The following is a 14169-nucleotide window of genomic DNA, read 5'->3' as shown; positions in this document are numbered from 1 at the left end:
TAGTGGTACCAGGCATTAAAATGAACAAGAAAATGAAGAAAACGAGAGTGGTCTACTCATTTTTTCCATGATTGTAGTTATGAACTTGTCTCACTACTCAGTTTCTCTGCATCCATAATACACATATTAAACACTTTAAGTTGTTATTTATTAAATTATTGAATTGTGAATCGACTGTTTTTGGTATGTGTTTTTTTAGGATAAATTGCATATTGTACTTTCAGTTGTCATGGTGAGGAGAATATGTTTTTTTTTTAAGTCTTGGAACTTATTTTATTAGATTCCTTGACCCCAAAAGTATGCACTTTGACATCAAGTTTACTATTATAGGTATAACAGAAGCAAAGATATGGGCCTCTCAAGTATGATGGGCGGCCATTTTAAAAATGGCTGCCAAAATGTGATCTCACTTGTGTCTTAGGATAAATTTATTTGTATGACCCTAAGGTACTTCCATACCAAAAGCGACCTTTTCATCATGACTTGAAGTCAAAAGTCACTTAACCTCGCTACTATTATACGCCAGAAGCGTTGGGAAACATTTCTTTACCGTAAAAGACTAGATTTTTTTTTCTTGAAATAAAAATTTCATTAATCAGTTCAACTTTGTCAATGTAGCATTTTTTTATTTAACCAAGAGTATAAAAGAGTGAAGAAATGGCACACATTATCAAACAAATAAAGTTAGCAAACAACAAAGAGCATTAAAGACAGCAGAATCAACTCCTGTCTACAGAGTGACAGTGTGAAATGCTGAAGTGGGTCCGTTTGGCTGCCGAACATCGAAGGTTCAGCATACTATCCAAAATATGTGTTAAACTGTCCTCCAGTAAGTTCTTGCTACAGCATAACAACTCTAAAATATACATTTGACGCCAAAGCACCAAAGGTAAGTAAATTTAGTTATCAAAATTTCGGTGCAGAATGTCTCCTGATGGCAAACGAATCCATTATTAACTCAGCGTAATAGCTCTACAGCTGGTAACTTTTTGTTTGCTAAATGAACATCACAGGAGCTGCAACGGTGGCTCTTTGAACTACTGTTTACTGCAGTACGTGGTGCTTGAATTTTACTGTGTAAAGGTGGAGCAATGTTTTGTCTAGGGTGCACAAGTACTGAGTTCAGGTCTTCATCCTTCCCACGGAGGACTGCGTCTTCCGTCCACTTCCGTCTCCACGTGGTACAGCATGTCAGCCAGCGTGTGTTCAATCACGGCTCCCCATCCCATATCACTCATCTGAAACAGGAAAAAACACATTTACAGATGACAGCTGAAACAATAGCTGGCAGGATGTGAGGTCTTTAAGGTCATCTGGGAAGGAATCTCTCACCGGTTGGTACTTAACATCCTTTGGAGGGTATTTGAAATGTGGCCCAAAATTGACAGACACCTGAACAGAGACAAGAATAAACATTAACAATCTAGAAAAGCAAAAAAAAAAAAAAACAAACGTGCTCATGCAGTACATGTACTGACCGTACAGCTCTTGTACAGAGAGATAGCGGGGAAGTAGAGCCCTTCAAAGAGGTTTTCATATGCGACACCTTGATTCACTCCATTTTTATAGAATACCATCTGAAAAACAGGTTTTATGAGTTAATGTTAAGCAGCAAATGGCAACAGGTTTTGTAACTGCAGTTATTCTAGTTTCTAACCCTGCTGGGGCTCATTGACTTGAGGCTTTTCTCTGCTTTGTCCACGTAGTCCTTCTCTTCAAAATACAGGTAGCTCTTGAACTTGATTAGTGCCTTAAAAGAGAAAAACAATTCAGAGGGTATACACTACAGTTCAAAAGTTTGGGGTCACTTAGAAATGTCCTTATTTATGAAAGAATTGCATTTTTTTCAATGAAGATAACATTAAATGAATCAGAAATACAGTCTAGACATTGTTAATGTGGTAAATGACTATTCTAGCTGGAAACAGCTGATTTTCAATGGAATATCTACATAGAGGTACAGAGGAACATTTCCAGCAACCATCACTCCTGTGTTCTAATGCTACATTGTGTTAGCTAATGGTGTTCAAAGGCTAATTGATTATTGGAAAGCCCTTGTGCAATTATTTTAGCACATGAGTAAAAGTGTGAGTTTTCATGTAAAACATGAAATTGCCTGGGTGACCCCAAACTTTTGAATGGTAATGTATGTAAATTAATAAAAGCATGTTGATAAAATACTAAAAACACAACAGCATTGCACCGAGGATAAGTCCATCCATCCATCCATTATCTATACACCGCTTAATCCTCACTAGGGTCGCGGGGGGTGCTGGAGCCTATCCCAGCTTACTCGGGCGAAGGCAGGGGACACCCTAGACAGGTCGCCAGTCTGTCGCAGGGCTACATACAAAGACAAACAAGCACTCTCACATTCACACCTACGGGCAATTTAGAATAATCAATTAACCTCAGCATATTTTTGGACTGTGGGAGGAAGCCGGAGTACCCGGAGAGAACCCACGCGTGCACAGGGAGAACATGCAAACTCCATGCAGAAAGATCCCGGGAAAGCCGGGACGCGAACCAGGGACCTTCTCGCTGCAAGGCGAAAGTGCTAACCACTACGCCACTGTGCAGCCCCCGAGGATAAGTCATGCCTCTGTAACAACAGGTCAAGTTTTAAAGATGACAATGGAGTGAGTGACTATTTCATAGTTTAAGGCCAACAACCGAAAATGCTTGATTTTAACTGAAATGGGAACAGAATGCTCTGATTGCTCCACAGATGTCAGAGCTGCTGGTTTCGCTGAAGTGCTTCTCATTTCAGGGCTTACCTTGTCCTTGTATGTATCAGGCAGAGCCTTGGCTGTCTCTGTCTCGTCAGGCAGCTCTATGAAGAAGCCTAGCGTGTCTCCCTGACCATAGCCTGAGGAGTAATGCTCTCCTTTTGAATGGTGAAACCGTGTGCCCTTCTTACTGCGCCATGAGTAGCTGAACTTGTCATAACCCAAAGGAGCCTGCAGGTTACCTAAGATGCAGAGATGGAGAAATGTGTTAACATTTTAAGAATTCTTCTGACAAAAGAACAAGACTGTGTTTCCCCGCAAAGCCTTCTTTAACCTCAGTGTAGCCTTTTATTGCATAAGACTGCATTTATAAATATCATGGAAAGAAATGCTGAATGAAAAGTGGGTTCTTCTTCTGTTGAAACTAATTTTGCCTTATATGACAAAAATTCTATTTTCAGAAATGAAATATAAATGTGCAGATGCACACTGGTCTCCTCCATGTGTTATCATTTCAGCATAAAATAACCAGGTTTGGTGTAGTATGCTGCAATCACTAACTTTCTGTACTGATTTAGAATTCATTAAGGTCATTAAGTGTAACAAATAAAAATGCACAAGAAAAATATGGACATATTTTGTTAAATAGGAAAAAAAATGTTTGCAGAAAGACACGCTAAAAAGCATAACTCTGGTCTTTCACGCAGCAACTAAGGTATAAATAAACATAACTGTATAATAAGGTAAGGTCTATCTGGCTCATATACAGAATCTCAATCTAGGTGTCATATTTCTTCTTGAAAATGAGTCAGGATAGTGTGGGAATGTATAAACTGCAAAGTAAAATGTTCTTTCAATTGTTTACAGCCAATTTATATAATTTTGAGTGTTATTAGCACTTTGTTTTGTGTCTTTTTACTCTAGAGTCTGATCATAAACAATCCACATTTTTCCTAAATGTGCAAAGGTTCATATGAAGGCTACTGACCAAGTGGTTGAGACCAGCCCAGTCTGGCTGCAGTCTCTGGAGGCATGTCATCAACAGAAACCTCAAAGTACCAGGAGCCTTTCCGCACACCGTGGGAAGCTCGGACCATGGAGTAACCTTTCTCTCCAGTCACCGTTAGACGGTCGTCAGAGATTTTCAACTGAGGGGCTGCAACGTGAACATAAACAACATTTCAAATACATTATACAATGTAAACAAACTACTTTTTCCTTTCATTTTCTTCCTGCGTGCTGAATACCTCTGTCGTGTAAGGCCAGCAGCACCCTCTCGTACAGACAGGCTCTGTACAGATCACCAGGTATGGGTTTGCCGGCCCAGCAGTCCAGCTCCAGCTTCTCTGGGTCCGGAGCGTGGGGGTCCGGTTCTGCCAGGATGTAACGGTATCCATCCTTATTAAATGGGTGCTCTAGTGGGTAACCATGAGGAGGCAGCCGCTGGGCCGAGAACAGAGGGTCACTGTGACAAGAGGGGAAGAGATGTTAATTTAAGCTGTGGTCATACGCACAATCTTCAATTTGAATGAAATCATTCTAACTTGACAGTTTAAAACAACAGCAGCAATAAGAGAGCACAGTACTCCGCCAAGGCTGTTCATGCCCTCATATAGCACTGTCAGAAATGCAGCATTTTTTTAAAAAAAATGCAGCATTTGTTTATTAGTTATTGATGATCAGAAATTACAGCACTATAAATCCGTGCATCCTGACTATAAGCCGCATCACTGCCAAAATCGAATCACTTGGTCATTGTGTCATTTCTGACCTTCCCTGAAAATTTCATCCAAATTCATTAGTCCATTTTTGAGTAATGTTGCGAACAGACAGTGAGACAAACCGCGCTCCTTGGCAGAGTAATAAATTAATAAATAAATAATTCCTTGCATTTCAATAGAGTCTTCGCACCGTTGGTGCTCGGACCCTAATAAAGTAATAAAGTCCAATAAGATGCATGTTAACATGTCACAAAGCATTTTATTAGAATACAACTTTTTGGACATCTGCAACTAATGTCCTGGAAACGTAACAGAATAAAACCTTTTTTCCCAACTTTATTGAGAAAATGTCATTCAGTCAATAGAATAAAATGACAAGGCACACCCAAATTGTGTCCTTGGAACAGTATTTGTGTATTAAACCTTCTCGTAGGTTTGAAAGGCATGTCATCTTAAAAATAAAATTCTGTGCTCTTCGGCGTAATCATATAAAGCCATTAATGACTCAGCTGTGACTAACAGTCAAGTGGCAAATTTTCTGCGACTTTTTTGGTGGCTGCACTTCCACACAGCAGAGAGGAGACAAGTACAGAAACAAATTTAAAATGAGATAAATATCTATAGTATGTAAAGCTAACATTTTTTTTTTCAGAACACCAGTAGGCACTTGAAAAGATGTTGGTCAAACCGATCACTTTTTTCGATTTTTGTCAAATAAATAATTAAATAAACAAAATTTGTTGCCTTTTTATGATTTATGGTATTCTGTCACACTGCATGGAAGAAATTTCTGAGTTCTCTCCACTTCTAGCCATGGTTGTGCTGTTTACATTGAGGCACGAAACTTCATATTGCAGTGAAATGAGCCCACAGTGGAGAAAAAAGGGACAGTGGCAAAAACATCCAGGAACTTCTAAGAGTAAACTGGGTTCATGCCAATTCCTACTCAGTACCTTCGTGTTCTCTTCGTCGCTCCAGCAGCTGCTCCCTCTTGTTGCTGCTGTTGTTTACGTTTGGCCCCTCTTCCTTTTCCTGGGCCAGGGGCCAAAGCACCTTTAAGGACACGAGACAGATTATAGAATGGAACCCAAACAAAACAGGCAAACACACAAGCACCACAGGCAGTCAGTGGCAAAGGTAATATACAGGTGCCAGTTTGTTAGTTATAACCAAAGCAGTTAATCCAACAGTCCTGCAAGAAATCCTCCATTTATGAATAGTCAGTATTTGTTAAACCACCTTTTCTATATCTTTTCAGGTAGACAATGAATTAAAACACTCCAAGTCACATGATGCACCCAGCCAACGAAGCAATGCACCTGCCACCAACACCATTCTATGGACACACGATGGTATTGAGAAAATCAACACACCTGACACCTCTGACTCTTCAGGACAGGAGGATTTATTGCAGGGCTGTTTTACTAGCTGCATCAGCTTTAGTCAGCTGTAAATAATAACAGGATAATAAGAGCAGCAGTACCGCAGACGTTGGTCTCTTTCACTAAAAACAGTCCATAAAATTGTACGTTTAACAAATATCTTACTACCGATTCTAACACACTGTCTTTTGAGGACTGACTTTTCCCAATGTTTTCCCACTAATAATGCCAAGACTGCCAAAACACGCACACACACAAACACACACATGGTGAAAGCAGGTTATTATGCGTCTGGTGTACAAAGGGAGACAGCAGGCACAAAAAGGCAGGAATTAGTTCGCTTGGCATTTTCCAAACACTATCAGCCTCTCAAAAAACCTCTTCAGTGTGACCTTGCCGTATAGTTATCTAAGTAAGTAAAACTAACTTTATGCAGCCCGATGTGGAGATGTACTGGAAGTATGACGCTATAAATGCCTTTGGGGAGGAAAAATACTCGGTATTGAGTTTAAATCAATCTTTATCGTAGAACAAGAAGATATCCTAGCTCTATTTTTCTGTGTAATTTTGCTTCTTTCGGCTACTGGCATTTTATGAAATACCATAATTATGCTCAAAATTGTTATTTTTCCAGAGAACGTTCAATATGCATCCTTCTATGTCTGGCACATGAAAGGCTATGCTCATTCAGTTGCTCCGTGACAAGAGAGATGAAAGTCTATCAGTGTCACTGGAGACCTGTCCTTGGTCCTGCCTAATAAGAACCTTAAGGCTGTCACCAAACTGTTCAGGAGGAAGCATCTTCTGCTTTCATCCCTCAGTATTGAACATCCTGAAGACATGGCTTGTTCTGGGTAGTGATACTGAGGCATCTCTGGCATATGTCACTTCATCTCTCATTCTCTTGGTCTTTGTTTTTAGGTCATCTTCTGTATTTTGTAGGTACTCATCACCATGCTCAGCTACTGTGAATGGTCCACCTTGGGCCTTCAGTCCATCCAAAATACTGAGTTTTCTGTTTCAACATGCAGCAGATTGGCCTCCTTCTTACTATTTTTGTCTGTTAATGTCAACTTCAGTGTCAATCATGCTGCTGGATGGGATGGTTAAACAGCCACTTGTGACTTACAACAATGCAAGCAATATAATACATGGAGAATTATGGGTTTTATGAGTGGTCACATGGTAACTTATAATTGTTTATGGTCTATCAAGTGGCAAGTGTTCCTTAAAATCTTATAAATATTCACCAGTCAAACGAGTAACTGATTGCATGCAGTCAGTTTGGCCTACATGATTTTGATGATAATGCACATATCGCTGGTTTTCACATATATGCCAGTAGCCAGGAGAAGCCAACTAAATACAAAATAATGGTGAAAAATTAAGTTTTTCTAGATATGTGGTTAATCTGAACTCATTACTGGCATTTTCTGGAATTATATCCCTTCCCTACTGCTGGTTAGATTCTCATCATCTTCATCCCACAATGAACACTGGTTAGTTTTAGGACAAAATCAGTTGTTGTACTAGTACCGAGTACTCAAAAATCTAAAAGCAAAAGACAACTCTTATCTTACATATTTCTAAATAAAGCAGCTACCACTCACGAATATGCAATAATGGATCACTTTCATTAATAAATACATGACTTTGTACAATTTTTTTGTCTCATTTGTTGAATTGGGATCTATTTATCTACTTTTAGGAATCATGCTAAAATCTGATGATGCTTTAAGTCATATCTCTGCATACATACAGAAAACTAAAGAGTTCACAAAATGTCAAGCATCATTTTACATCTGAGACTTCAGGTACTTAGTTGTATGTTTAATCATTGACTTCTTTGATTTTTTGTAATGTGAGCACATATTGACAATCAAGTTGCAATCAATATCTGACCTTAATAACACGTAAAGTGATTTTTAAAAATGTGATCACCACTGGCTACAATAAGGCTGCAACAAATTATTAGTACTGATTTATCATTTGGTCAATAAAATGTCAGAATACTGTAATCAATTCTCGCAGGATGGCTTGTTGTATTTGACCAAATGTCTGAAACCTGACACTATTAAGTTTGTCTTTATAGGTACCAAACTTTCATATTTGTATTTTACTGATTATCAACATACTATCCAATTAATTTTCCATCAATCTTACAGTTTAAATTCAATGTTATGGCAGGAATAGTCCTCCAGATGGACAAGGAAGAGGATGAGGCTAATTAGCATTGGGTGAAAGCCAATGGCAAATCAAAAATGGCACTCCATTCTCACATTATTACACCGTGGAGATTAGAGTGTCATTTCAGTCAGGAGATTCTGAGGGATTTCAGAGCCCATTAGCAGCAAGCCAGAGAAGAGGAAGGTATTTTCACCGATTGGTACAAAGCTTTTGAGAGGGAGGTGGTGGGGTGGGGCACCAAACAGATGCAAAGAGCAGACAGGAAGGTTACAACTGGACGTGGATGAAGTTGCCCACAGGTTGCTTATTGAGGATCAGTTTGGTTCTGTTTGGGCTGGGGCAAATTGTATTCTGATTGGAAGCTCAGGGCCAACTTCTATCCAGAGGGTTACAAGACACAAAACACACTGATCAGCTTCAGATGGCAAAAACACCACATATTCACCTGAGAAAGAAGATCCACCTGGAACACAACGCACACAATCACTAAGGTCATCATATTTCACACTGTCTGACTCTGAGTTTGGGGAGTTAACACTTCTAACCTCTGTGATTTCCGTTTGCTTCGACTGTTGAAAAAGTTAAACTCTGGTGCCTGAAAGGTAGGGCTGCTGTCTGTTTCTAAGCAAACTGGTACAGTTTGTTCGTGGTGTGAAAGCAAAGCAGACCAACCACAGGATTTTATGATAGTAGCATTAATAAACTCTTCAATCTTTCTACTGCCTGTGACTTGTTACAAAAAGGACCTCTTGATCTGTACAATGTTCTGTATACAACAGAACGGAGCACAACCCTGTGCTAGCTGTTATTTCTTTCCCGTGAAAATATTTGTTGCTCTATATTCCTACCATTGAGCCCACCAGTCGTGGGAGTAGCAGTGGTCTGTTTCTGTGTGTCATACGAGGGTCCAATGTTTCCCAGGTCCTACAGAGAGGAAAAATAAACTGAAATTAGACATCAAATGTATGTAAACATGCTTTGATTTCTGCAGGAACGCGCCTCCTGTATGCTAAATATCTGAAACAGTTAAGCGGTAAATACTTGGTCCAAAAGGCCAAATTTGGGGTACTCCTCCTCAGGGTCTTTACTGCCAGGGTCAGGGTGCTCCTTCACCAGGAAAACATCTCGCTCTTTGCTCTGAAAAATAAACAACAACTTTTACAAATCTATTTCAATTTGAGTAATAATGCCATATTACGTCGATCAGCGTGGGAATTTGTTGCATTCTTGTCCTCACACAAAGAGGTCCATATTTGGACTTTGTAACACAACAATTAGTAAAAATTCAATGCTTAAAGTTAAGGAGGAGACAACATTCCTCCCTAACCTCTGAATTAACACAGACTGGGTTTATATGGAGGATTTAAAGGCAAGCAAGGCAAATTTATTTGTATAGCACAATTCATACACAAGGCAATTCAAGGCGCTTTACAATGGCAAAGAAATACATTCAGAAAAATAACTGTGAAGATGATTTAAAAGTAGAGATTAAGATCATACATTAAAATAAAAGAAATAAAACATAAAAGTGCATTAAAAGTCAAGATTAAAAATACATTAAAAGTCAAGAAAATAGATTTTGCATCTAAGAGAAGGCCACCGTAAACAATAGGGTTTTCAGACCTGATTAAAGCATCATTATCTAAATTCTCAGTGTACTGGATTGTGATTACCATTGTCTTCACTATGTTGTTGGGCCAGGTGAGCTTCCCCGGTCTCTGACGAGTTGTCATGCACTCCCAGTACTTGTCAATAAACGGTATAATGTCCTGCAAAAAAGAAGATAGCCATTTCCATACAAAATTGGTCATGCACCCAGTCCCAAAACATGCTCCCCACATTCTAAATTTTCAGGTTTCAGTTTGTGAAATTATCTAAACTGAAAATCAAGCAGGGTTGTAACAAACAATTATATTCATCATTGACTGATGTGCCATTATTTTTCTAAATAATATTTTTAGTATATAAAATGTTGGTTATGTTGTAAATTGTAGGCTAAAATGAGGGAGAAAACTGTGTGATTTTGGCAAACAAAAGGTGGCTTTGGCTTTCTGTGATGTTTTCAGACAAATATAGGTGCTGAAACGCGAAAAACATAGGCTCAGTTGTAGTCACATGAACAGAACGGGTGCATGCCTGAAAGAGGTAAAATTTTGTGGCCGCTAAAGTTTATTCAATGAGTCCTTTCACTGGGCTTTACATCCACCTTGTCTTTGGAGAACATGGTCTTTGGGTGCTCTTCTTGTGTTCTAGACCGCCATGTGAGGTTTGCCAAAGCTGTGAGACACATCTCCTTCAGGTCTGAAGCACAAAATAACACCAGTCAGTGAATGATGTAAAACACTGATGATGTGTCCAATTACAGTCTTGCTTAAAGCTAAAGTTAGGTCAGTGGAAGGTTCTGGCACACAGAACACCTACTTGCTTGTTTCCTGAGGAAGTATGTATTGCCGCTGTGATGGCAGACGTTGCAGTGAAACACATAATTGGTCATGAAGGGCAGACAGGTCCTGTAGAAGAGGAGGACAAGAGGTCAAAGACTGCATCATTAAAAATGTCAGTACAGTCACACAGCTGCTGATATTGTAGTGACCATCTACTGAATTATTGCGTTACACACTGATTGTACATACGCAGTGTCGATGCCAAATGTGTCTGCTGTGAACCACTTCATGCACAAAGCACACTGCAGCTCCACCTCCCCCAGTTGCCTCCCACTCTCCTCATCTCCAGATCCAGTGAGAGCATCAGCAGCCTCTGAGCCTTCCCCAGTTGCCTCCTGAGACAACAAAAGTCTGCTTTTTATGCATGTATGATACATGCTAGAAGCCAGGGCTGCACAATATATTGTGAAGTATAAACTCAAGCACATCATGTTACAATTTTTTTAATTTCTTTTTTGTGATATATAAATCACAATGTAAGTTTAAAAACAACACTATGATAATATTAATAACATTTTTACCACTCCTTCTTTGCCATTTGATGATTCAGTATCCATGGTGGTGGGTAGTTCCCCAAATGCAGCATCCCTGAAAGACAGGAAAAGGTTAAGTGTAAATATTTGTCACAGAACACAATTAATACAAACTCACTGATGTGAAATCACATTGTCAAGTCAAGTCATTACAATTTGCACAGCACTTTTAAGCAACAGATGTTCAACCAAAGAGCTTCTCAATAGAGAAATAGAATTCATTAGACAGAAATTTACCTCACAAGTTCAAAAATTAAAATTATTATACCGTTACAATATCGTTTTAATATGCATAACTAATTTAAATATTAAGGCTAAAAACCAACATGACAAATAATACAGAATTACAGCTGTAATTAAATAAAAAACATAAATAGGAAATTTAATAATCTATTTAAAGCCCAAAATCTACCCATTTTCTCCATACTGTGGAAGGTTCTTTGTTAGCACCCTCTGTTGTCCATTTTATATTCAAACATCTTTAAAGATTTCTTGTTCATGTCATGTACAATTCTAGAAGTCGATGGCAATTATTTAGTAGTCTTCTGATTTTTTAGAAACACGATAAGCCCATTAAAAGGTCCAAATTTCATGCCAATTCATGTGTTCACCTGTTTTCTCGTCACTGTTTCTTGTCTAGTTATAATGTAGTGACAATGGATATCATTGAAATGGATTTCTGGCATATGGGGAAAGTATTAACACATAAAAAGACTTAAGTTATGATTCGTAGACTTTATAGGTTTGAAAACAGGCAAAGGAACATTGCAGTGTCACGTTTGTTGATACAGACACGTTCTCTCTTTACGAAAAGCAGCTTCACTGTGTGGTGGCTAACGCTAGTTAGCTTGCCAGTATGCAAACAGCTTTCATAGCATAAATAGACCGTATATGCAGGTTGCATTTTCACAGATAACCAGAGTGAAAACCAACACCTTTAAACAATCAAAGACATGTTGGAAGAAGCAGACTTACCCCTCTCCTGTCTCCGGTTCTGTCGTAGCAGCGCAGCCCGCCTCTACCTCCGACGCCATGTTTCAAATCAATGAAAACATAGCTTATCGCGAGAAGATGCGGCCGAGACTACAGCTCTAGGTTAGAGATTCAGCTCAATAGCGACACCGCAGGTTCACATGTGAATTTTTCTAATCAAGGGTTATATTTATTTATCTAAATCTTCACTACAGTCGGTAATGAAGGAAAAATATATATTTATTCAATTTTATTTTGTTTTGAATTAGAAATCTTTGTTTTTTGATGCATCATTTATTAATTTTCCTCTTTATTGCAAGAGGTTTACAGTTGAACACTTTCATTTCAGAGTATTTTGTTAATTATTTGTTTTAATCTTAATTACAAATGTTCACAAATGAACGGTTTAATTCAAGATTTGTATGTAATTATTTTTTAATTTAAGTCACTAATTAGTTATTTTTTATCAGTTTGAATTTGCTTTAAGGACTGACAACTCTAATAATTTCTTCATTTTATATATAAAGCCTATCTGTAAATCATGTTAATTACGGTCTAAACACGTATCTTAGACATACCAAACACATACAGTCTAAACACCAGACACTATTTTATGCAATATTGCCTAAAATCATTCTTAATGTAATGCCTGATTACTGCACAAACTGTAAACACTTCTTTGGCCACAATTACTCAGGCACAAGGAATATTTTAGTTTCACAAACTTCTTGTTGTCAGAACGGACACAGACAAAGTTCTGAATATTTCCACATTTTGACTGTGACCCAAACAAAAGCAGCTGTACATGTTTCTAAACTGGGTAGCACAGCATTAACAAGAAGCCTAGAATTAGTTTTTGGCACAACATTTTTCACCTTTGGGCAAAATAAGTCAGCAGCGCCAGTATTAAAATCATTTCAGATATGTTTTAATACATATGAAAATACCAGCTGGTATAGCACCTTTCTACATCATGGCAACACTAAATGCTTCCCTACAGCTAATAAATATGTCACAGCGGACATTTTGTGTGCGGAACAAGTGCCTTTGTGATACTTTGGGGCATTTTGCTGATATAAACAAAATATTTCTCTACTGTTATGTAAGTACACTCATTGTCAGCACTGTTGCTCGTACTGTGCCAGAGGACTTGTTAGGGGTTCATTCACAGCCGGTTGGGTTACTTTGACCAAGCTTACCGATCAGTAAAAAATATTGTAGTAGAGCAGTAACCAGCAGAGGAAGACATAAGTGAAAACAAGACTGTAACATGTGAATGTGTTGTGTGAATACTGGAGCAGACTGTGGGTTACATCCATTAGTGTTGCTAAACAAAAGGCCAAAATGAAGTTTATCCTTAATTTCATTCCATTTATGTAGTCTGAATTAATAAATGCAACAGGGGTCACTCAGACAATTTCATGTTTTCCATGAAAACTCACACTTTTATTCATATGCTAACGTAAGATAAGATAAATCCTTTATTTCTCCCCACGCCAAGGGAAATTCACATTGTTACAACAGCTTATGTAGCAATAGATGTAGTAATAGAAATAAAATAATAATAGAATAGTAGTAATAATATTTAAAATATGTACAGGGATGATAAATGAGAATGAAATAGTACAGTATTGACACTACAAGACAATGCAATATGAAGTGGCTTGAAAAAATAAGTTTAAAAAGTGCAAAGATGTAGCAGTGCAAGAATGTCTGTGCAAATTTTTATGGTTTGGGGTGATATGATATGAGTCAGTTTATGTTAACATCAGCCAGTGATGCTGATGTTGTAAAGTCTTATAGCAGATGGTATGAATGACCTGTGATAGCACTCCTTCTTGCAGGGTGGATGTCTCAGTCTGCTGCTGAAGGAGCTGCTTAAAGACCCCACAGTGTCATGCAGTGGGTGAGAGGGATTGTCCATGATGGATGTGAGCTTTGCCACCATCCTCCTCTCACCCACCTCCTCTATGGAGTCTAGGGAACAGTCCAGGACAGAACCGGCCCTCCTGACCAGTCTGTTTAGTCTCTTTCTGTCCCTTTCAGTGCTCCCTGCTCCCCAGCAGATCACTGCATAGAAGATAGCAGACACTACCACAGAGTCGTAAAATGTCCGGAGCAGAGACCTCAGTCTCTCCAGCAGGCGGAGACGACTTTGGCCCTTCTTGTACAGGACCTCTGTATTGTGTGTCCAGTCCAGT

At 38.7% G+C, this 14169-nt stretch overlaps 1 protein-coding gene across 2 annotated transcripts; it reads right to left on the bottom strand.

Moving 5' to 3' along the window:
- Window positions 1-599: 599 nt before the first annotated feature.
- On the bottom strand, window positions 600-12062 carry ash2l (ash2 like, histone lysine methyltransferase complex subunit). 2 transcript variants are annotated; one of them, XM_023278997.3, is made up of 17 exons: window positions 11972-12062; window positions 10985-11051; window positions 10653-10798; window positions 10441-10529; window positions 10226-10320; window positions 9693-9788; window positions 9061-9156; window positions 8868-8943; window positions 8465-8482; window positions 5404-5503; window positions 3977-4194; window positions 3718-3885; window positions 2778-2971; window positions 1658-1750; window positions 1479-1577; window positions 1333-1392; window positions 600-1238 (listed from the first exon to the last, which is right to left on the bottom strand). In XM_023278997.3, the coding sequence occupies exons 1-17, from the start codon at window positions 12028-12030 to the stop codon at window positions 1131-1133; spliced, it is 1782 nt and encodes a 593-aa protein (XP_023134765.2). In that variant the 5' UTR covers window positions 12031-12062; the 3' UTR covers window positions 600-1130. The 2 variants fall into 2 exon arrangements, with proteins under 2 accessions (XP_023134765.2, XP_023134766.2); XM_023278998.3 differs by lacking the exon at window positions 8465-8482.
- Window positions 12063-14169: the final 2107 nt, after the last annotated feature.

This window comes from Amphiprion ocellaris, chromosome 17 (assembly GCF_022539595.1).
Source record: "Amphiprion ocellaris isolate individual 3 ecotype Okinawa chromosome 17, ASM2253959v1, whole genome shotgun sequence".
NCBI lineage: Eukaryota > Metazoa > Chordata > Actinopteri > Pomacentridae > Amphiprion > Amphiprion ocellaris.
This window is presented reverse-complemented; position numbering and strand designations above follow the sequence as displayed.